Source organism: Paroedura picta, chromosome 8 (assembly GCF_049243985.1).
Source record: "Paroedura picta isolate Pp20150507F chromosome 8, Ppicta_v3.0, whole genome shotgun sequence".
In the NCBI taxonomy this organism is placed as follows: domain Eukaryota; kingdom Metazoa; phylum Chordata; class Lepidosauria; order Squamata; family Gekkonidae; genus Paroedura; species Paroedura picta.
In genome coordinates this window covers 72,323,224-72,345,701 of record NC_135376.1, presented here as the reverse complement: position 1 = coordinate 72,345,701, position 22,478 = coordinate 72,323,224, and the positions used below count along the sequence as shown (strand labels likewise).

General features: G+C 42.3%; 1 protein-coding gene across 3 annotated transcripts in view; it reads right to left on the bottom strand.

The window, feature by feature from the left end:
• Positions 1 to 252: 252 nt before the first annotated feature.
• The window catches only part of RNLS (renalase, FAD dependent amine oxidase), a 110,218-nt gene continuing 87,992 nt past the window's right edge, over positions 253 to 22,478 (bottom strand). For 2 of the 3 annotated variants that reach the window (XM_077350370.1, XM_077350371.1), the window contains exons 6-7: positions 11,752 to 11,927; positions 253 to 537 (exon numbers count right to left, since the gene is read on the bottom strand). In XM_077350370.1, coding sequence (XP_077206485.1) covers positions 385 to 537; positions 11,752 to 11,927 — 329 coding nt within the window. In that variant the 3' untranslated portion in view covers positions 253 to 384. Of the gene's footprint in view, positions 538 to 11,739; positions 11,928 to 22,478 lie in introns of all 3 variants that reach the window. The other variant, XM_077350373.1, reaches the window with a different exon arrangement.

Below are 22,478 nucleotides of genomic sequence, written 5' to 3'. Positions count from 1 at the left end.
TTTGCCATGTGAACATAGAAAAGGAAAATGACACCATGGTGGCCTTTTTACTGTTCATTGGGAGGTGGCTGCTATAGCAAAGTTCTCAATTCTCAATTTCAGGGAGTGATTTGGGTGAGGACAGGAAGCACACTGCCTTCTCTGTGCAGTTCTGATGCCTGGTGAAGTCAGACAACTTATGCCAGTTATTGTCCCCTAGGCAGAACAAATAAATAAGCAACATTCACTACCACTGCTATAAATCTGAAAAAGTTTTGGAGTCTGTGCATGATTTATTTTCTTAAAATAGAGGACAAATGGGTCAAGTATATTGAGTTTTAGTATATCATTGTATAATTCATCATTGATATAAACTGATGTCGGAAAAGGAGCCCAATGAAAATTCTACAAACTGGACTTCAAAGTTGCCACAATACTCATGGCTGACTCTATACAACCATCAAAGTTGGAATGAATAAATCCATCACCTCCACACACAAGAAATGGTTGCATATTAAGAGTTATTTGTCCTGGAGAGCCAAGGAAAGCTTTAGTAACCTGTAAGAAAGAAGCACAGGAGTGAGAGTATGCAGCTTTTAATTAAATTGAATGACGTATGAATCATAGCTCAAGGTAATGTGTCTTAATTGAAAGAGACAATCCTCTAATTGTAATAATAATTAACATCTATCACCAATAAACATTTTAGGTTTAATGCTCTGCTGTTGTTTGGCAACGTGCTTATGATTTGAGATTGAGAAAAGAATCTAAACCTCTATAAACTTCCGAAATACATTTGTACCCACTAATTTCTGGATTATTTATACCTGGGAATTTATTTTTGAGCAGCCGAAATCGTACACACCCAGTTCTCATTCCAATTAGAGTTCCAGATTTCTTAACGTGAGAGTTAGGACCTCATTAACCAGATGCCATTTTGCCACAAAGTCACATAGACATCTTTCTTCATTCTCAAAGTCAGCTTTTCACGCTGACTTTACATATACCCACGAGCCAGTTTTGGAACCAGGTCTTAAGAGAGAGCCGTTTGTACTCTAGTTCCATCTTGGAAACTTTGCAGGGACACACCAAAGTCTCCATTTTCTCCTCCCCACCAACAGTGCAGTCTGTTGCCGGCTCATCATCACCCCCCCCCGTTTAAAAAAAGAAACAAAGAACATCACAGAAGCCCAAGAAGGTGCAATTCAGAAGATCATCAAGAACAATGCAGAAACGACATCTACAACTCAGTACATCTGAAACATTGTGTATGTCCAACTTCTGATGGGGAAAGAAGTCACTAAATGGTAAACCGCATTCATTTCTCAGGGCAAAATAGGCACAACATGTTTGTTTTTTTTCCTGGAGCTGATTGTTTTGGAGGAGGGAATGAGATTCCTTTTAGCATCAAACAGTCCTGTTTACAGAAAGGGAGTACATTATAAATAAAGAGGACATGGGCTACGGTAACTGCTGATGCAGATGGGAGCAACTGTTGATATGTTTATAGATATGGAATGTGTCTCGGGTCTGTAAAAGAACAAATCCACAGATTTATGTCAACAGGGCAAAAATACCAACTGTCACTTATCAAAACCTCTGGCTCAGATGAAAGAAGTGACACTGCAGTCCTTTATCCTGACCTATTGAGATGCCAACCAAATGTAGGAAATGCGTATGGAAGGTCCTGAGGGGTGGCCGACATGGAATGTCTGCCATGACTTCTCTTTCTTGTCCTCTGTCAGCTTTGCTTCATCTTTTCTCCACTTAGTGCTGGTTTCCCCCAGTTTGATTCTCTCGTGTTGCCTTCGCTTCTGACATTCCCCTTTCTCCCAGACCTCCTGCCTCATCTCTCCTGTCCAATGTTCTTTACTTCCTCCCTCTTTCCTTAGCCCTGCCAGCTCTTGCATCCCATCTCTTAGCCATTAATTACTTCTTCCACATCTCTACCTACATAGGCTATATGGCTCTTGGCAGCATCCCTCCTTTCTTCCACAGTCTACGGCCCTGTTTCCATGCAAATCCCCCACAGGAGTGTTTACTAAAGTAGAGTCTTGGAACAGGTGAAAACTTTCATGTTGAGGCCTGTTTCCTACTCCTTGTGATCTCGTAAAACCCAGGACTAACAGTGCCCCGGCTTCCAAAAGTCCCACGCTATCCCTTAGTGGAGGAAATAAGCAGTGCCTGGGCAGAAGCGCAATTAAACAGAAGCTCCTGTATGCTCACATTCACCCTCGCCTGGTGGGGCCAGGCTTATTCGACTCAGCCCCTTTGCCTCTTGCCCACACTGCTGCACACGTCGTTTCTTTCATGCAAACCGAAGCAGATCTGGTAGCCAGCCAACCTTTTGAATTACCTTCATGGAAAGTCTAACGTTCACATTTTAGTGACAGCTAGTGAAACCATGCAGAGGTGTGGGTAGAAGTGAGGGACTGATTTACCCAGCTGTTAAATGTCAAAGCTGAGCAGTTAGGCAGCAGACACCCACCCTTGCTATTTCTAGGGAAAAGGGACTCTTAGGGGCTTTCCCTGGCCAGAGGTTATCCAACCAGAGCCTGTTAACTTTGCTTGTTAGCGAGTGAGGCTTGAGCAGAAAAGGGAGATGGACATGCAGACATATGGCATGCTATTTAAAGAAATATCTGTCAACTCTCTTTTCCAGTTTAATGACTGTTTATATGGGATTACGTGCAAACTTGGTCAGCCGCCCTCGCCCATCAAGCGGCATCAGTCGTCCTGTAACTTGCAAAGTTTAACTCTTCTAAGGCCCAAACTTTGTTCAGCATCCAGATGAAGCACTGGTTAGGGCCGGGGTGGCCCAATGGTGGCTTTCCAGAGGTCTACAGACTGCAATGACCTCGCTAGCCATTTAGGTGGGAATTACAATCCTTTGTTCACTGACATGCACTGGAGAATTCCGACGACACTGTTAGAAACCCAGTGCATAGGCTATATATTTTCCATGTAGACTTCCCATCTTTTAAAAACGTGTGGCAAGCTCCGGCATACGTGGCTAAATTTGAGGCAAACTGAAAAAAAGCAACCAGTTGCAGAGACAGGCTGTCCACTGTGAACAGTTAAAGCACCATGAGATTCCTCATAGCGACCGTTCCTCTAAAATTTCCTCCTGTCACTCTGCTTCCTGGTTAATGACATCCTGTTCTCTCACAGTCAGATGCAGCATCTCTGAACCAAACATTAATTACTAGTTCTTATTTTGGGAATGTAGGTGGGGAATTCATTTATTTCCAAATTGCAGCCAAAGCCAGGGCTCTGTTTTTATCGCCACAATTTCATAAGCATGCCGCTGCAATAATATTTAAGGAATGAAAAATGGCGTTGGCTGCAAAGTGAAAATCAGTAGTTGGCATTTCCTGAAACAAGGATTGATAATTAACAATTGATTCATGAATGTTGGGGCCAATGGCAACAAAAGAACTAAAGGGAAACCAAAGGGAGAAAGGCCAATTCTGTTGAACAGGACCGATTTCTGTTCTGATTAGATACACAGGATGTTTCCTACAATGATGGGTACAGCGAGATTTTTATGGAGCACACACTGCTGTATTGGTGCTGTACAACTCCAGATTCAATCTCACTAGCAGCTGCAGATTCCGGCAAGTCAACTCAGTGAAAGAGTTACATATCATGCTAACTGGAATCGGCCATTAATTGTGGGTGGGTTTGCAAGTTCCGCTAACATGTCTCAGCCATGGGACTCATGTATAGAAAGGCAAAGCTGGCCACTACAATACAGATATACCTGTAACATTTCTTTGTGCCACTAAAAAGCACTTTTTATGTCACGCGCCTGCTGATTTACTTTCTTTATTCCATTCTCAACCTTCAGCTTTCAAATGATATATGAAAGTGTATTTATTTAGTGTATTTTTCTTCAGAATCAGACCCGGGGGCCTTGACTGCCTTTTTAAATTTTGTAATTTTTTTAAGAGAATGCAATTTTAGCTAAAGTGAAAAAAAATATCTCTGAAATATGGCCTACACACCCACCCCATACCAATATTCTCTGCTTACTTGGCACAAAGAGCAACCCTGTTAGCTTACTGGGGTGCTCTTTTGTGCCACATAAGCTAACGGGGGGGGGGGAGAAAAGAAAAGAAAAAGCATGAACAGGAGGAAAAAGGGAAGACAGGCAGTATCATATCTTGGGTCCCTCCTCCAACTTACCGCAGTCCATCTAGAACAGGGGTAGTCAAACTGCGGCCCTCCAGATGTCCATGGACCACAATTCCCAGAAGCCCCTGCCAGCGAATGCTGGCAGGAGCTTCTGGGAATTGTAGTCCATGGACATCTGGAGGGCCGCAGTTTGACTACCCCTGATCTAGAATCATAGAGTAGGAAGGGGCAATACAGGCAATCAAGTCCAACTCCCTGCTCAGTGCAGGGTCTAGAATCATAGAATCTACATGCACCCTTATCAGCTAACTTTGTAAGGATGCAGACCTTGAATCTGTGATGCAAGCAAAACCATCTTTCCCTCCAGGCCTCAGCATCCTTTAGCCTTCAGAGAGCTCGTGGCTTCCAAACAAAACCCACCATTTCCACTCCTGTCGTTGCCCATCAGCTTTCATATGAGATCCATGGTGGGGGATTATAATTTCCCTGAATAATGGAAGGGGCAGGCTTTTAGGGAACTGTTTGAGATTTGACAGCCTCTGGTAGCCTGCTTTGGCCTCTTTGATTCTACCTTCCGCAAATGAAGCCCACAGAAAAAGCAGCCTCTCTCTGGAGGGTGCAGAATACAGTGGATGAGTCATGCTGAGAATTACAGTGACATCTGCTAGCACCGCTATAGTTATGGATCCATAAGCCTGTCTGTTTAAAGCCCCTGTTCGAAAGGAAGAAACGGGGGGAGTTAATGGCTAGGAGGGAGGGGGGATTTGTCCCTAAACTGTAACACAGTGCCAGACTACATTTTTTTAAAAGCCGCAGCTGCTCCAGAGATCTGCAGAGGGGCATACAATCCATGGCCCAAAACATGCGTGCAGAATTAATCCAAGTGCCCAAGTGCAGGATCAGATTTTGATATGGTGGGCTGGTAGAAACAGCAAGAAGAAATCCTATAAAACACTACATACCCTAGATGAGCCAGTTTGGTGTAGTGGTTAGGAGTGCAGACTTCTAATCTGGCATGCCGGGTTCAATTCTGCACTCCCCCACATGCAGCCAGCTGGGTGACCTTGGGCTCGCCACGGCACTGATAAAGCTGTTCTGACCAGGCAGTGATATCAGGGCTCTCTCAGCCTCACCTACCTCACAGGGTGTCTGTTGTGGGGAGAGGAAAGGGAAGGCGATTGTAAGCCGCTTTGAGACTCCTTCAGGTAGAGAAAAGCAGCATATAAGAACCAACTCTTCTTCTTAATCAAAACACCCAGTTTCCTGGAATTTACGAATGCTACTGGAATCCTACTGGAACAGGCAGGGTATGGCTACCTTGTTTTTCCCTCTATGCTCACCTATTATTTTGCCCCACTCCTGTAGAAGCTGAAGCTTGTTTCCCCTCCTCCTCTTCCTCTCCTCCCTAAACTTTATCAGGATCACAAAGGAGGGATTTCTCAGGCAACTTTGACAGAAATTTCAGAACATGGAGCATAACTCAGTACCGGTGGCCACTTTGGTACAAGTTGCACTACTAATGACAGATTATATAGTCTTACTAAGCGATGTGGTTTTTTCCTTTGGGTTGAGACATCATGAGAATGCAGGCCTTAATGGGACCACAAGCTACAGATGAGCAAGAGTAGACTTAAAAAGGCTGAACTGGGAAAAGAATGCCCCAAATGTTAATTCTTTCATTCTTCCATGGATTATTTTTCCCCTTTACTTTTCTGCTGCTGCTTCTGGATAAAAAGATTTGTTTAGAAGTGCAACTGAATGACAAATGTTGGGTTTACTGCTCTAGTTCCCTTTTGTTATGTTTGCCACTAGGAACAGGAAAACACAAAAGCCTCACCCTCGGTAAGAAGGTAAGCTACTGAGTAATAACGACGTCTCTGATAATACTGCACCGTTGCTAAAAGACAAACAAAAAGATTGTTCCTGAGATAACATGCCTGTTTGCCTCGGATGTCGGACCAGCACAGAGACACGTCAGTCTCTGTGCCATTCAGCATGTAGCCAGTTCAACTAGCTCACCTGACCTTGGGCAGTGATGGGAACATGAATGGGCCATGAACATGAAAGTTTTTTCCTGCTACAGAGATTCCCTACATTGGTCCTGGCAGGAAGGGCACACACAGAGAGAACAGGGGATGAACCCCAATCAGCAAGCCTCATCTAGACAGCCAATGAGAATCTGCTAGTCCAGTCCCTTTCTCCTATGATTACTATATTCTACTTTATTGCAGGTTATCATTGTTGGGTTTTTTTTGTGGCATATATGTTTGTCTGTGTGTATATAAAAATCCATAGTCAGAATCTCATCTCAGTTGCAGATGCACCCTTATATATCACTGGCCCAACTTTATGTGTATATGTGAGTTTTTAAAAAAAGATTATTTAGTTAGCGTGTGCAAATCCCCTCGAGTACAACAGCTCTGTAGGCAAGATTGCTTTGCTTTGCCACCAGATCACCTCTGTACAAAGTCAAATGTAGGAGGAACCAATTGCCTACAATCAAAGTGGTAGAACTCCAATGAGGAAAGGCAAGTCTTTCTGCTTGTCTAAAACAGGGGTTCCCAACCAGGGTCCCCTCAGAGTTCCCCAGGGCTTCTGTGGTCTTTCACGGAAGTTTGGGTGGCAGCTGACGTTACCAGATGTCACAGGAGTCCACTTCCCCTGTTGCTATACAGGCCCTACACAGAACAGGCCTAAAACATCTACTTTTGTTTTATCCTACTGGCCCTTCCCAAAACTGGTCACATTCAGTGGGAGTGTGTGAGGGCACTTCCGGGATTCCTTGAAGCCTGAACAAAATTCCAGGTATTCTTTCAAGGTTAAAAGGTCTAAGAGGTGGGGAAGAGGCTGTGGAGGGGAGGGGAGCTATGAGGGGATGGGAATAGAATCATAGAATCATAGAGTTGGAAGGGGCCATACAGGCCATCTAGCCCAACCCCCTGCTCAACGCAGGATCAGCCCTAAGCATCCTAAAGCATCCAAGAAACGTGTGTATCCAACCTTTGCTTGAAGACTGACAGTGAGGGGGAGCTCACCACCTCCTTAGGCAGCCTATTCCACTGCTGAACTACTCTGACTGTGAAAATTTTTTTCCTGATATCTAGCCTATATCGTTGTACTTGTAGTTTAAACCCATTACTGTGCGTCCTTTCCTCTGTAGCCAACAGATGTGCCTAATGGAGGCCTCGTTCTTGACCTTTTGCACTTTGAATGGGAGGGTCCCTTTTCAGTTGGTGGTAGCTACATGATTTGAGCACATTCTTTACCTGATGCTGCAGGTGTGCCACATGTAACAGTTCTTTCACCACCATACTGCTTGGGCCGCTCTCCTTTCTCACTACACTGCCACTGGATTCTGCAAAGAGACTTTGTGGTTAGAGAAGCCTTTGAATGCTGATGCTAATGTTGCCTTATCATAATTAAACCATGGGATCGAGTGCTGCAGCTGTGCTGCTAAGCAGTATCAATAGAAATTTGGGAGGACTAATCCCACATCTTCCACGGATAATTGTAATGTCTGCATTTTAATCCGGGGATTGTATTTGGCCCATTTGAAGGACATAATGGCTGCACTGAATTAACAAAAGGGATAAATCCTGCTTGTTAGGGTCTGGGGAAATCCTGTCCATCCTTCATTTTCCTTTTGCTGCTGTGTCAATTGACGGCTGGAATTTTAAAACAAAGATAGCTTGAAGGTAATTAGTGTGCACCATTGTAAGATTCTTAATGGTGATCAATTCTTGCATACAGCTTCTCTTCTGGAACTTAGTGATGAGTGTTTGCACAGAAAGAGTTCATTTTAATCATCTATGATGGACTCACAAGCTTCCTATGATGTGGCCATGTTGACTATATGACCAACACTGGACCAGGGAGCAACTTTAGAGCACATAATTGGACATGGGGAATACTGTCAGGACCCCAAATGTTATGTGGCATGTACCTCTGAGTCTCTAAATGAAGTGTGGCAAAATGCCAGAAGAAAAAAAGAACTACAGTGTCTTCTGAGCTAGCTCAGTCAACATGTAGGAAAAATCTTGGGCTCTCTACTGGAGTTAACCTGATTAAGGCTTCATATGTACATGACATTGAATTCCACTGAACTCAGACTGTCTTGCTTCTGACTAAAGAGACCATCTTCAGTTCTAATTTTTTTGGGGTGGGGTCATGTTATCTAATTTGGGCTAAATCCTTAATGCAACAGGAGCCTCTTCACATGTTACCTTTTCAGATGTACAGCTGAAATGTAAGTGGGTATTTGTGAAACCAAGATGCTTGCAGTGACATTTATCAGGCATGTATGTGTGTCAAAGAGTCAGAAGGGGCAAAACATTTTGCTCTGTGGAGAGTGTGGAATGGCCCTAAAACTATGATTCGTATACAGCTTCTTGTCAGTCTATCTCAGAACTCTGTGGACTAAAAACCATGGCCCTAATTTCATGCAGCTATTACACTGTAGGCATTGTGGACACTACAGTAGTATGAATGATAAATTGTAATAACCACAATAAACCTAATTAACAACCTGGTGTTTTTATCTTTGTAATTAAATCTAGCTGCCATAATGATAACCGCTCTGGAAATCCTGCTGCTGCTGCTATTATATTATCATCAACATAGATTACCTTATGTTGGTATTTTTAACCTCTGGTCCTCAGACAACTTCTTGCTGCTTTTGAAGGCTGCTTTTTGCCTTTCTACTGCAAGAAAAACATTCTAAACCTCCTGCTGCTTTAGAGAAAGCTCTGTTTTTCTCTTTCCTATTGCTTGAGAAGAACAGGATCTGCAAAAATGAGGGAGCATCCCAGGAGACCAGGGTCCAAAGGCGCAAGAAGCAGCACCCTTTCTGAAACAGAACAGATCTGGGTCTGGTCCTACAGGAGAGGCAATGTGGGGATCCCTTTGTGCACAGCTGTGAATTGGATTGGAAAAAAGTAGGGTATAAATGCAAATAAAGATCGTGCTCCTAACTCAAAGATATGTGCCTGCTGGCAGAGACATTTAACACGTGCAAAAAAAGACAAAGAGAGAGAGAGAGAGAGAGAGAGAGAGAGAGAGAGAGAGAGAGAGAGAGAGAGAGAGAGAAAAGACATCCCCACCCTACAATATCAGTTAAAAACATGCATGCCTTACTGGATGGTTTTTTTAAAAAATTCAAAACTACTAGCCAGGGGAAAAGTGAAGGGGTGGGGGAGACTTATGGATCTGTTCATGATGATAAAATGAAAGAACCTTATATGCTGCCATGTGTCACTGGAGGAAGGGCTGGGGACTGGTTGAAAGCCAAACAGCAAGGGGTGCTACCTGAACCAATGAAGGTTGGCTTACTGAGACAGCTCTTTCTCTTATGCAGCCAAATCGAACAAACAAATTAAAGGGGAGACAGGGCAAAAAATAATATATGGAGCTTGGTGGAATGTGGATGGATCCAGGCCTGGGATCAGCCACAAAAGCTCTTAATGAATCTGGCTCTGAAATGTATGCGCTTTTGTAGGTCAGACCAATAAAAACCATAAAACACAAATGCTAACAGGCCTTTTCCTGCCTAGCCGTATAACCACACTGGGAGGAACTGTTTGTGTGCTTATCTGATAGCGTCTATGGTGGAGAAGTGGCTTCAGGATTATTTCCCTGTAGTGTGCTTACTGGATAATATATCCGAATCACAGCCTTTAGTTCGAAAGAAATGGTTTTACAGGCAATGTACAGCTCTTCAACTAATTACAGTATTATTTAAAAAACTAATCCTTGAGGGATTAAAAAAAAGAAATTTAACAGAGGGGTGTCACCAAATTTTGTGACAGCCCTGGTTCATTTTAGAAGTTCCGTTTTTAAAAAAACGTTTCTGTATACTCGGGATGAAACTGAAAATGTCCTTTGACCCTACCCATATTAATGAAATTCAGTAGAAACAAAGCCCTTAAAACTGATGTCCATTTTCTGCATATAAATGGCAGAAACAATGCAATGAAAATGCGATATTGTTAAAAAAAAAACAGGCAGAATGGAAATGGCTTTCCCAACCATGCAAGAAAACTGAAACAAACAGAAAATTCATTCATACCTAAATATATTAAACAAATATATTAAACAAAATGTAACCAACTAACCAACATATAATATATAAATAAACGGCAGCCTATTTTCTATGATGTCAGCAGAAATTCACATCATAAATTATTTTAACTGGCTAATCACTAGATCAGCCTTTCTCAACTTTTTTTTACCATTGAGAAACCCCTGAAACATTCTTCAGGTTTCAAGAAAGATTGCATATCTAGGTTGCCAACTCTGGGTTGGAGAATACCTGGAGACTTTGGGAATGGAACCAGGAATTAGCGTGATTTGGGGCAGGGAGGGACCTCACTGGAATATTACAATGCTATGGAATCCACCCTTCATTCCAGCCTTTTTCTCAAGGCAAGCCAATCTCTCCAGTCTTGAGATGAGCTATAATTTCAAGTGATCCTCAGGTCCCATGAGAAGCACCCATGAGAAGGGTGGAGAATGGGGAAGAAGGCAACAGAGAATCTTCCCTCCTGATGACCTCTGCCACCACCATTCCACGCCTCCAAAACAACCGTAAGCTGGTGAACTGACAGTGAGTAGTGGAAGAGGAGAGGGAAAGGGACATTTTCCTCTGAGGCAAAGTAGCATTTGGGGGCTGTAATGCTAATCTCAGCTTGATGGGAAACAGGATGAGCTGCTGGAGGACTGACATCAGTAATCTGCAGGGAGAACTGACAAGGGGGGATACTGTTTACAGCAGGGTTAGACTTCATAAAGGGGGAAAAAAAGATTTTGAGGGGGTTGCATTTTAACGAAACATTTTACATGGTGTCCGTGTTTATTTCCCCTAGTTTAACTTTGACTAACATATGAATTATATTGCTCTTCCACAAATTTTACGGCTCCAGTTATTTCATGGGAAGGCAACAGAAGACCATGAAGGGCCCTGAAGAAGTTCTAGAAGGGTGGATAATTTTTTTTCTTCCTTGTGAGCAATTGCCAGAATTATTCTTCCCAATCACTTTGGGAAGCCCTACAGCAGAATTAAGCTATATATTAAATTATCTCATTCAGTTCCAGGGATAGCAAAGCAGCAATCTGGCTGAAGGCACAGCCTGGGATTACGATGACACACATCTTTGGAAGAGAAACACTCCGAAAATTGAGGAATGGATGCCTTGTCTCTCCATTTTATCAAATGCATTTGATTAAATACTGGCCTGAAAATTATTTTGTTCTGTGGTGAAAAATAAAACTAAGTTAGGTTCACATATACGGCCAGGACAATGACGGTATATAAACTTTCTGCATGACCAGCCTGACCAAACATGATTGCATTTGGTACCTCTGCAGCACGCAGCCCCAACCATGTGGAAGAAGCAACCACATCAAAAAGATAAATATGAATTTCCCTTTAGGGTAAGTCAGTTCCACAAGCTCATCTAATCAAGCTCTGCATACCTTCCAGAGCATCAGGCATGAGTTTTTCCTATGCTTGCAATCTGAGATAATTCCTGACAGGAAATTTTTGGGACTTGGATTTATCTTTTACAAAGCATGTACCACTGAGTTTCAGCAAGGAAGAATATTGATAAAACAATAATCCTTAGGTACCTAAGAGGTTACCTGAGAATATCTCCATTTCTGGCACTTGACACTTGCAGGTTCAGGTAAAACAGGCATAATATCTTTTAAATGCTCTAGGATCAATGGCTGAACCTTTTCTATGTCCCACTCCAAATGTTCAATTCCAAAGGGCACACTAGTGTGGACAACAACAGATGGCCCAATATCCGGTGATTCTGTAAGAAAGACACAAAAAGAAGGAAAGACCTCCACTGAGGGTGAGATTTCCATCCCATCGAAATATTAATTACAGCTCTGCTGCATTCAAAAGGAAGAGACTTGGCCAAGGACATCAGCCTACCTAGAAAGTGATGAAAACACCACAGGAGGCATCTACCATACTAGAGATGAATCGTCTGTCCTGTCTCAGTAGAAGGCTCATATTCAACTTCCAGATGCAACAGAAGATGGTTGGAAAGGTTTCAAGAAGGCAGAATTTTGGCAGCTGCTGTTCTTCTCGCTCCTTCAACTTCCTGACATAATACGCCATACTGCCAAAATTCCCTCTTGTATTTGGTGATTAAAAGTTTGGTCATTCCAGATTTACTTTCAAAGTAACAATATTAGCTTAAACAACATATAACATAATGACTTTTCCCTCCAAAAAACTTTTATTGATAACCTAATAATCTAACAATAATAATAAGTAAGAAGCAGATGTTACCTCTTTAGAAATCTGACATTACTCAGGGATAGAAATTTAAAAATAAATAAAATATAAATAAATATACATGTCCATTCCCTCCCCTCCCCCACCCCAGGTGTAATAGCTTCTCGTCAAAATGTTTTGATAAGATCACAAATTTATACACCAGAATTTATACACACTAACATAGCACAGGGTCTGCTACCTCTCTGGACTTACTGCCTGCCTCCTCTCCTCTACCGATATACAGTGTACAAGGACTCCTCCTGACAACCATAATGCATGATTGATAGGACCAGGAAGAAGACAGGCAGGGCAAGCTGTGGACACTCTGTCTCATGCTAATGTGGGTTACACCTGACTAAAGGTAGTGCTATCATACCTCTTTCAGGTCCCTGAGAAATAATCATATACTCTCAGCTCTATTCTTTCTTTCTTTCTTTCTTTCTTTCTTTCTTTCTTTCTTTCTTTCTTTCTTTCTTTCTTTCTTTCTTTCTTTCTTTCTTTCTTTCTTTCTTTCTTTCTTTCTTTCTTTCTTTCTTTCTTTCTTTCTTTCTTTCTTACTTTTATTTGCTGCTGGTTGCACTAGAATCTAGACTTCTAGCCAGCATAAGCTCTACTTGGTTTGTTTTCCAAACAATTAAAAAATTGAATCCAGTAGCACCTTTAAGACCAACAAAGATTTCCGCAAGGTATGAGCTTCCATGTGCAGGCACACTTCCTCAGACAAAATGGAACAAAAAACATGAGAGTGCAGATATATAGAAAAGGTAAATCAGTGGCAAATTAGTAAACTGTCATAAAACCCAGATTTTGCCACGTGATAATTCTTTGCTAAAACAGTTAATCGGTCCTTTTGAGTTTAGTTGTAGTTCACAAAAACATTGGAGAAATAAAATTGTCCATCTTAGTAAATAATGGCAGACACTATCCCAGTTGTGAAATTAAATAATTAAAAGAGACTAGTTGCTTGCCTTATCCGTCTCCACTCAAGCGTGGAAGCACTCTCAGAAGTGACAAGCCATACTGGCAAGTTATCTTGTCCTGAGACCACAGAGTTAGATTCAAAATTACATTACATATTACTAACATCACATTACAGTCACATTCTCTCAAATAAAATAAAATAAAAATAAGAAAGGATTGTAAGAAATGTGGATATAAGAGTTGGATGAGGTTAGTATGCATAGTGAGATAAAAATCCTATATCCTTGTTGAGTCCAGGGTATGCCATTGTTTTGAATGTTGTAATAACTTGCATTTCTGCAATCTCCCTTTCTAATCTGTTCTTGAAGTTCCTTTGCAACTCTCTAGTCTCGTCATCTTGGAGAGGAGTGATGAGTGCCTCAGAAATCTGTCCTGGGTCCAGGGTCCTGTGTTGTTCAACACATCCACAAATGATTTGGATGAAGGAATATATGGGGTGCTTATTAAATTTGCAGATGACACTAAACTGGATGACAGAATCAGGATACAGAATGATCTTGACAGGCTGGAAAACTGGGCTAAAATGAATAAAATGAATTTTAATAGTGAAAAATGTAAAGTTCTGCATTTGAAAAGTCAAATGCATCACTATATGATGGGTGAGACTTGTCTTGGCAGTAGTAAATGTGAAAAGGATCTGGGGGTCTTAGTAGACCAATAAACTGAACATGAGTCAGCAGTGTGACTCGGTAGTTAAAAAGGCAAACGTGATTTTGGGCTGTATTAAAAGAAGTATAATGTCCAGATCACATGAGGTGATGCTACCACTTTGACCCATTATGCACGGGGGTTTTAGCGCACATTCGGGGTGGAATGGCGGCGACTAAAATCACGGATAACGCACGGAGCCGACTGCAACCGGCTGCAGCTTCGGTGCATGCCGCCGAAAAAGCCGCGTCAGTGAAACGCGGAAGAAAGCGCAGCTTCCGGGTGACCGGGGCGCAACCAGAAGTGGCGCCCGGATCGCCGCATGCATAATCGGTTACTCTGGGTTTTGCCGCCGCCGCGCCCCACCCCGTGCATAACCGGTGTGCGTCGCGTCTTCCCCCTCCGCGTTTTCCATGTGACCCGAAATCGCCGTTTCGGCGGCCGTGCATAATGGGCCTTTACTCTGCTCATGTTAGATCTCACTCACTTGGAGTACTGTGTTCAGTTTTGGGCACCACAACTGAAGAAAGATGTAGAGAAACTGGAGCGTGTCCAGAGGAAGGCTACAAAGATGGTGAGGGGTTTGGAGACCAAGGGAGCTTGGTCTACTTAACCTGGAGAGAAGGTAACTAAGAGGTGATATGATAACCATCTTCAAATAATTGAAGGGCTGTCATGTAGAAGATGAAGCAGAATTGTTTTCTGTTGCCTCAGAGGGTCGGACCAGAAGCAATGGATTTTAATTTATTCAAAAGAATTTTCAGCTAAATATCTGGAAGAATTTCCTGATAGTTATAGCGGTTCCTCAGTGAAACAGGCTTTCTCAGGAAGTGGTGAGTTCCCCTTCTTTGGAAGTTTTTAAGCAAAGGCTAGATACATATCTGACATATATGCTGATTTTATGAACTTAGACAGTTTGTGAGTGGGTTAGCAGGTAGGGATGTGCCAGTCTTTGTGTCTTGTGGCCCTTCATTGCATATCCAGGGAATTGCTAATTGCCACTGTGGAATGTTAGGTGAATTTCCTCCAGGCCAGGATGGATTATGGAGATTTTTGGTAGAGGGATCATTTGGGCATAAAATTGGTGTCACCGTGGGTGGGCAGGTAGTTGTGAGTTCCTGCATTGTGCAGGGGGTTGGACTAGGTGACCCTTGAGGAACTTTCCAACTCTATGATTCTATGATTCTACATTGGAAGGAATACATGGAAAAATGCAGAACATATTAACATTTAAATTCCCTATCGAATCTAAGAAAGTTAGAACGAGAAACAGAATGCAGAAGCAGAATAATGACAAGTTTTGAATATCATTGTATAAAGAAGTCGATTTTGAGCAGAAATATATTTTATTTTCTTAATATGAGATATATAATAGACTTTCCTTTGTACTTTGATATATTAAAAGTTATAGCAAGTATGTAGAAATACTGAAATATGTAATATTGAATATGTAGTAATGATCGAAATGAATAATGTAGTTGTGAAATAGGTCAGTTATGAAATTTGAAATTTAAAATGCAGAATATAAAATTACCCCAACAGATGTAAGGACCATTGTATTTTATAGATGTCATAAAAATTATAATGAAGGGGAGAAATGTTGGGGAGAAAAATATTTTGTTTTATACCCTCTGTAATATATCATTATCTTTAATATATATAATTATGTTATATAATCCATCTTTTCCTTTCTGTATCCCCCTATACTATTACTTTATTTTCTAAAAAAATAGATATATATATAATATGTATGTATAGCTATAATATATATGTATGTTGTTTTTGTTGGGATGGCGGCAGGAAACTTTGTCTGACTTTGGCTGAAACTTAAACTGCTATGGATTTTAACACTGAGGTTATTGAAGCAAGAATATTCTTATAATTAAGGGTTATTCTTGGAAGATGACATTCAACAATACACTGAGCAAAAATCAGATTTTGAAAGCAACAGCTATGTTTTTGGAAAAAACATCACAGCTAAATTCTGCGAAAAGAATGGTGTGGTGAAGGGTGGAAACGGACCAAAAATAAAAGTGATATGATAGGGTTACGTCTTTCTGTACTTTGTATATTTGGTGCTCAGTCTACACTTTGCTTAGCATGTATCCCATCTGATTGTAAGCACACAACTCATTTATCACTGGGAAATGTCAAACATGCTTGAATTTCTGGCCTTATTTTGGAGCCAAACTGTAAACAAGGCCTCAAACGTTTGGGACAGTCCCACTTCTGTGGTACTTTAGAAGTGAACCTAACAAACTTGTAATCACTCAAGGGGGGGGGGGATGCTGATTATTTACCAGGATCCAAGATTTCTTATTATGGTTGAAGCCCCTTTGCCTACCTCAAGAAAAGATGGCAGACGCTAACTGGATAATAAGCAAACAGCATCAACAAACTTGACTTGAGACAAAGAGATTCAGCAATTGTGGAGAATGACTGAGTAAGAATCCGGTCAGGAGAACAAGCCTCTCATTTGTGATCTCAGCTACAGAGGAACTCTTTGTACCATCCTTTATTAAACCAGCTTGCTATACCTAAGTGAATTCTTGGTAACATTCTAAGAACTGCAGTAACACAACTCTACTTGCTTAGACATTTCTAAAAATAAAGATTAATTAGGCATTCCTTTTGTCAATCACACTGAATTCAGGTCCTGTTGATCCTTCCCCCCTCCAATTTTTATTACATTTCTATCATATCTTCTTTTAGACGCATATATTCTCTCTCAACTATGTTTCCCACCCCCATATGTTCTTTTTTCTCATTATGGCAATTAGTGAAATTATAAGCAGAGTTATACTCTTCTAAGTCCACTGAACTGAAAGATCTGAGCTGCATGGGCTGATATGGCACTACTTGGTGGCAAAGATACATGACTTTCAGCTCCTGAGAGCTGGCAACTTCAGATTAAGGGTGAGATGGGGGCAGAAGGGAACAAGAACAAGATAATGGGACTTCTAAGAATCAAGTCTAGTTTCACCTGTAAAGTGGGTCTATTCAAAAGACTACAACTGATCAAGGGTGAGATGGGGTCAGAAGGGAACTGAGAAAGATTTAAAAAACCCAGTGTGCTGATGGTGATTCCATGGCAGATGCTGATGGTTCCAAAGAGAGAAAGATCTGGGATAAGAAGAAAGAGTTGGGTAGGAAAACAAATCCCACTTGTCCAACTTTTTCTTGGGAAGTTTTTGGGAAGTTCCATGACAGTGAGTTTTCCCTCAAGGCTTAAATCCCACAGTTCACTTTCATACCTGCATTGGCAGTAGATTGTCACAGCTGGCATTTCGTAACCCAATGAGGTTATAAGGCAAGAGATGTTCCAAGGTGATTTGCCATTGCCTTGACTGGTATTCCTTGGAGGTGTCCCATTCAATTTGTAGCCAGGGCTGATACTGCTTAGCTTCCTAGATATGATGAGACTGGGCTAGCCTAGGCTACCCAGATCAGGGCCATGCCACGCAAAATAAAAAGATAGGCACTTTTAAAAAATGTAGGAATGACCACAGTATATCAAGAAGAAAATATTTGTTCTAATGTATTTTCCACATTCGAAATACACATAAGACACCCCCTCTGGGGTTGGGGGTGGGGTGAGAACAGAGTGAGACTGACAAGAGGCTGGCAGGGGTTCATGGGAATTGTAGTCCATGGACATCTGGAGGACCACAGGTTGACTGCCCCTGGGTAGAATGATATATATATTTGTTGATTTCACAATTCTTCATGTAAAACACTCGGAGCTTTGAAGGTTCTGCAAAAGTCTTTCCTCTCTTACTGCTGAATGAACAGCCCTGAAGATGTTGTTCTTATGGTAAAATTCGTGATGATCCCCTGTATATAATTTCCAAATTTTGCAGTGGTCAGACTTCCTTAGATATTTCTGCTTGACTTTTTGCCTTATTTGCTTACCCCCTGCTCTGAAAGGGTTTCTCTATTCGCATGCTCTCTTTGCTTCCCTATCAAATCTCTGTGGATATATATGAGCACTCTACACAATTTTCATCCCGGTCTTTGCCAGGACCACCATTTCGGCTTCTATGCACTTGGCTGCCTTGGCTTTTTTTTGGCTATGGTGCCAAACAAACAGAACTGAATGTGTTCAGTAAAATAGCTTGGGAAAAAGATGGAGCTGAGGTATGCAAGATGTTTTGGGTACCTTCTGAACTACCCAGATGAGTAAGGTACATTTTTGAATCACTATCACCAAACTGACTGCAAAAGCCATCAAGAGTGAACTTCAGCACCCAGAAAATGAGCTCTTCTATTCGGGTTGCCATTGCTGTAATGAAGTCAAGACAGTAAAGTTCCTGACCAACAGCTTTTTCTTGTTTGGAGAGGACAGTATTCTGTCTATAAAGTTGTTATTGATTTATTTGATTTGTAGACCACCCCTCTCTTGCAACAGCCTCATAGTGCTTAACAGCATGTTAAGCATAGGCAAAGAAAGGTAAAGGTATCCCCTGTGCAAGCACTGAGTCATGTCTGACTCTTGGAGTGACGCCCTCTAGCGTTTTCTTGACAGACTCAATACGGGGTGGTTTGCCAGTGCCTACCCCAGTCATTACCATTTTACCCCCCAGCAAGCTGGGTACTCATTTTACAGATCTCAGAAGGATGGGAGGCTGAGTCAACCTTGAGCTGGCTGCTGGGATCGAACTCCCAGCCTCATGGTCAGAGCTTCAGACAGCATGTCGGCTGCCTTACCACCCTGCACCACAAGAGGCTCTTATGTTAAGCATACATGATTTTAAAATCAATAGACAGTTAAAATCTAATTTCTTATTTAAAAATATGTAAAATGCTCTGGGTTTACTTTAGGTTCTGAGCGTCCAAACCCCAGGGGTTTGAAAGGAGAGAAAGGAGGCCTGTTCCAATGTTACTATGTGCTTGTGTTGGCCTCAACCTTATGCCTGGCAGAAGAGCATCATCTTACAGGCCCTTTGGTTATTTTGGTAGGTCTGATAGGACCTGGACCTCTACTAGTAGCTCCACCAGGCTGGTGCCAGGGCCAAACAGGTCCTGTCTCTGGTTGAGGCCAAGAGCATTTTCTTGGTATCAGGGACCACCAACTGGTTGAAATTAGCATTCTTCAGGGGATATACTCGGAGATGCAGTCCCTCGGTTACACAGGGCCAAGATCCCGTAAGGTTTTGGTGGTTCAACCAACATTGTGAAACTAATCCAGAATTGCAGTTGTAGGAGAGCAAGGCAATGATAGACCCACATATTCTCAAGCACATGTAGGACAGCATCTTGGATCATCTATACAGAATTGTCCTAGTAGCTGTCAGTGGTCTGCTGGCATGATAGAGAAAACTGCCAAACAGTCAGAGAAGCTGTGTGTTTGTGTGTGCAAAGTGCCGTCAAGTCGCAGCCAACTTATGGTGACCCCAGCCAGGGACTTTCAAGGCAAATGAGAAGCATGGTTTTCCATTGCTTTCCTTTTCAACGTCTTCCTTGGTGATCCCTCTTTCAAGTTCTGACTTTGCTGAGCATCCAAGATCTGTCAATATTGAGCTATATCATGCCACCTTCTCTCCCATAAAACCCTAGGTAATCTAATGGGTACAAAGGTGAGAATAATTTTTTAAATTATGGAAATTTATTTAGACAGCACCAAGGTTTTCTCGGGACTAACAGATAAAGAGTCTTGATCTGTTAAAAGCAGTACAAAATTAATTTTGTAAAATCTATAACTTTATGCCTTCTATTACAGCAGGCTTTTTCAACCAGGGTTTCTTGATGACCCTGGAAGGGTTTCCTGAATAGGATTTAAATAATTTTTATATATATTTAAAATGTTTAAAAACATTTATTGGGTGATATATGGTCATGGCAACCTGCCCTCCCACCCAAATGGCCAATGATGGGCCTGGAGAGGGTGGGTAAAGGAGAGGCCCTGGGTGGGTGAGTATACATCTATACTTCTCAACCATATTATGCATGATGACAACACTTCTGGGGTTTTTCGAATCCTGAAGAACGTTTCAGGGGTTTCTCAATGTTAAATATGTTGAGAAAGGCTGTATTAGAGGAACAAGAGGTCTTTAAGCTGTGACATTTTGGATCCCTCGCCCCTGCTTTTTGGCCAACTGTAATTATGTTCTGGGAGAGACAAGTTCATGATTGCTCCCCAGTTCTGATCTTAAAAGAGCTGATGTCAAAGTCATGGTCACAATCGACACCTTTGTTCATGGCTTCTCCACAGGGATGTGAAGAACAGAATGTGCAGACAAACTGAACCACGTTGCTTTTAGAAGTGGCTGTTTCGGTTTGTGACTGAAGTGATGTTTGCAGGGCAAGCTGAGAAAACATGTGCTCTAGTTTCAATAGATGGATCCGCTCTGCAGTTCAAAGAAAATTTGTATTCATGCGTAAAAGGCAAAGATTCAGAAATTCAGTTACAAAAGTCCCCAGTTATAAGAGGCCTAGTTTTCATGGCATTGTATGATAGAGTTTGAGACCAGAATTAGGCTTTGGCAACACATGTGCATCACACAAATGTAAATATCAAGTGTGATTTAGGCAGTTAAATGCACAAATATATAGCTGATGTGCATAACCTCCCCCCCCACCCCCACACACAAAAGAGGAAGCTTCTACACAACATAATTTATTTGGGTGTGCATGTTTCTGAAGTATAGCCTTAACAAAAACCATGCAAAGGATAATCAAAGGAATGGATGGCTTAACCATGACCCAGACAAATCTGTACTAAAAGCCCAGCCTGTGGTATCCCTAATAAGATATTTTAGTGGGCCACTTGACATTAAGTTGTAGGCCACACTGAAGGGAAGCATGTGCAAATGCATTTTGCTGGTCCAAAAGAACAAGGGTAGAGAAATGCCCTCCACACGAGAATTCCTTGCAATAATTTAACCATTCGGACTGAATTTGTACCTGGGTTCAAACTCACAGCTGTCAGAAAAAAAGGGAGTCAGTGGATAAATCATCAAGCTCCAAACACACAGTACTTTAATCCTTACAGGTGCAAATTGCTCTGGCCACAGTTGAACAAAGGTCCTTACCATTTCTCACCTTGCTAAAATGTCACCCTTAGACCTTTTATGCACTGGGAACTTCACTGCCCCAGATCCCATGCAGGCGCAGAGATCGGGGGCAGATGAGGTGCACTGGGTCAAATGCTCCCCCAGGGGGGTGCAGGAAGAGGTGGGGCAACCTGTCATGACTAAACTCTAGGCTGCAGCCTGGCATGGAACCTCTAGTGCATAAACGGTCTTAAAGGAAAATAGACTGGGAAAGCCAAATGGCTAGACAGTAATTTCTTTGTCTTAAGAAAGAAAGTTCACAACAACCCTGGGCCAGGGGACATACCCTCAAAGAAGTGATTATAAATTTGCAGGATGTAAGGAAGCAGTTCTCTATCTCTCTCTTATCTTGTAGCTTGGGGGAGGGGGGGTCAGGAAGTCATGAAGAATGAAGTCTTTACTTAGGGACTCCACCTTGTCCATGTGGCCAGGAACATTGGGAGAAATTCAAACACTGAAAACTAAGGTAATGATAGACTTCAGTGTCAAGTTTTACTAGCCTATCCTAGCAACTGCATCACTAGAAGAAGTACAGAGTTTAGCGAGAGAAGTTTAACTAAGTTTGTAGATGACATCAAATTACTTAGGCTGGTAAAGATGAAAATTGATTATGAAGAGCTTACAAAGGTCCTTTCAGCGCATGGGGGGAGAGTAGGAATTAAATTGGCAAATGAGATTCAAGGTGAACATGTATAAAATGGTGTATATTGAGGCAAATAATCCTAGCTTTCTATTTACATGGGATCTGAGCTGGCAACAACAGACCAAGAAAGGGGTGGTAGTGGGCAGTAGCTTGATGAAAATGTTAACTCAGTGTGTGGCTGCTGTGAAAAAGCAGGTCCATGCTGGCCAGAATTAGAACACAAATATTATTATTATTTCATGTACTAGTAAAAAAGCCCATTGTATGAAGAAGACAATGGGCGCTAGCAGGTGGGGACCAGAGCGAGCGGCAGGCGAGGGACAGAGCGAGGGACAGGCTACCTGAAAGAGGAGGCGGGCGGCAGCTCCTCGGCGTCTCGTAGTTTTTGCCGGGGAGTCCCAGGTGTGGTGCGCTGGGCTGTGGCGGCTCCTCTGCATTTTTTTGTTCTTCTGCGGCTTTCCCGGCGGCTCCATTGTGTTCTGGGGCCATGAGGGCAGGGAGCACCCAGCAGCTGCGCTGTGGGCGGCTTCCGGGGCTCCCAGGGCGCCGGCTTGAAGCGGCGAAAGGCTCCTCCAGGGGGTTTTTTTTTCTGCTGCCTCTCGGCTTGGAGCTGCGAAAGGCTCCTACAGGGTTAATGCTTTTCTGCTGGCTCTCGTGGGCATGCCGGCTTGGAGCTGCGAAAGGCTCCTACAGGGTTAATGTATTTCTGCTGGCTCTCGGCTTGGAGCTGCGAAAGGCTCCTACAGGGTTA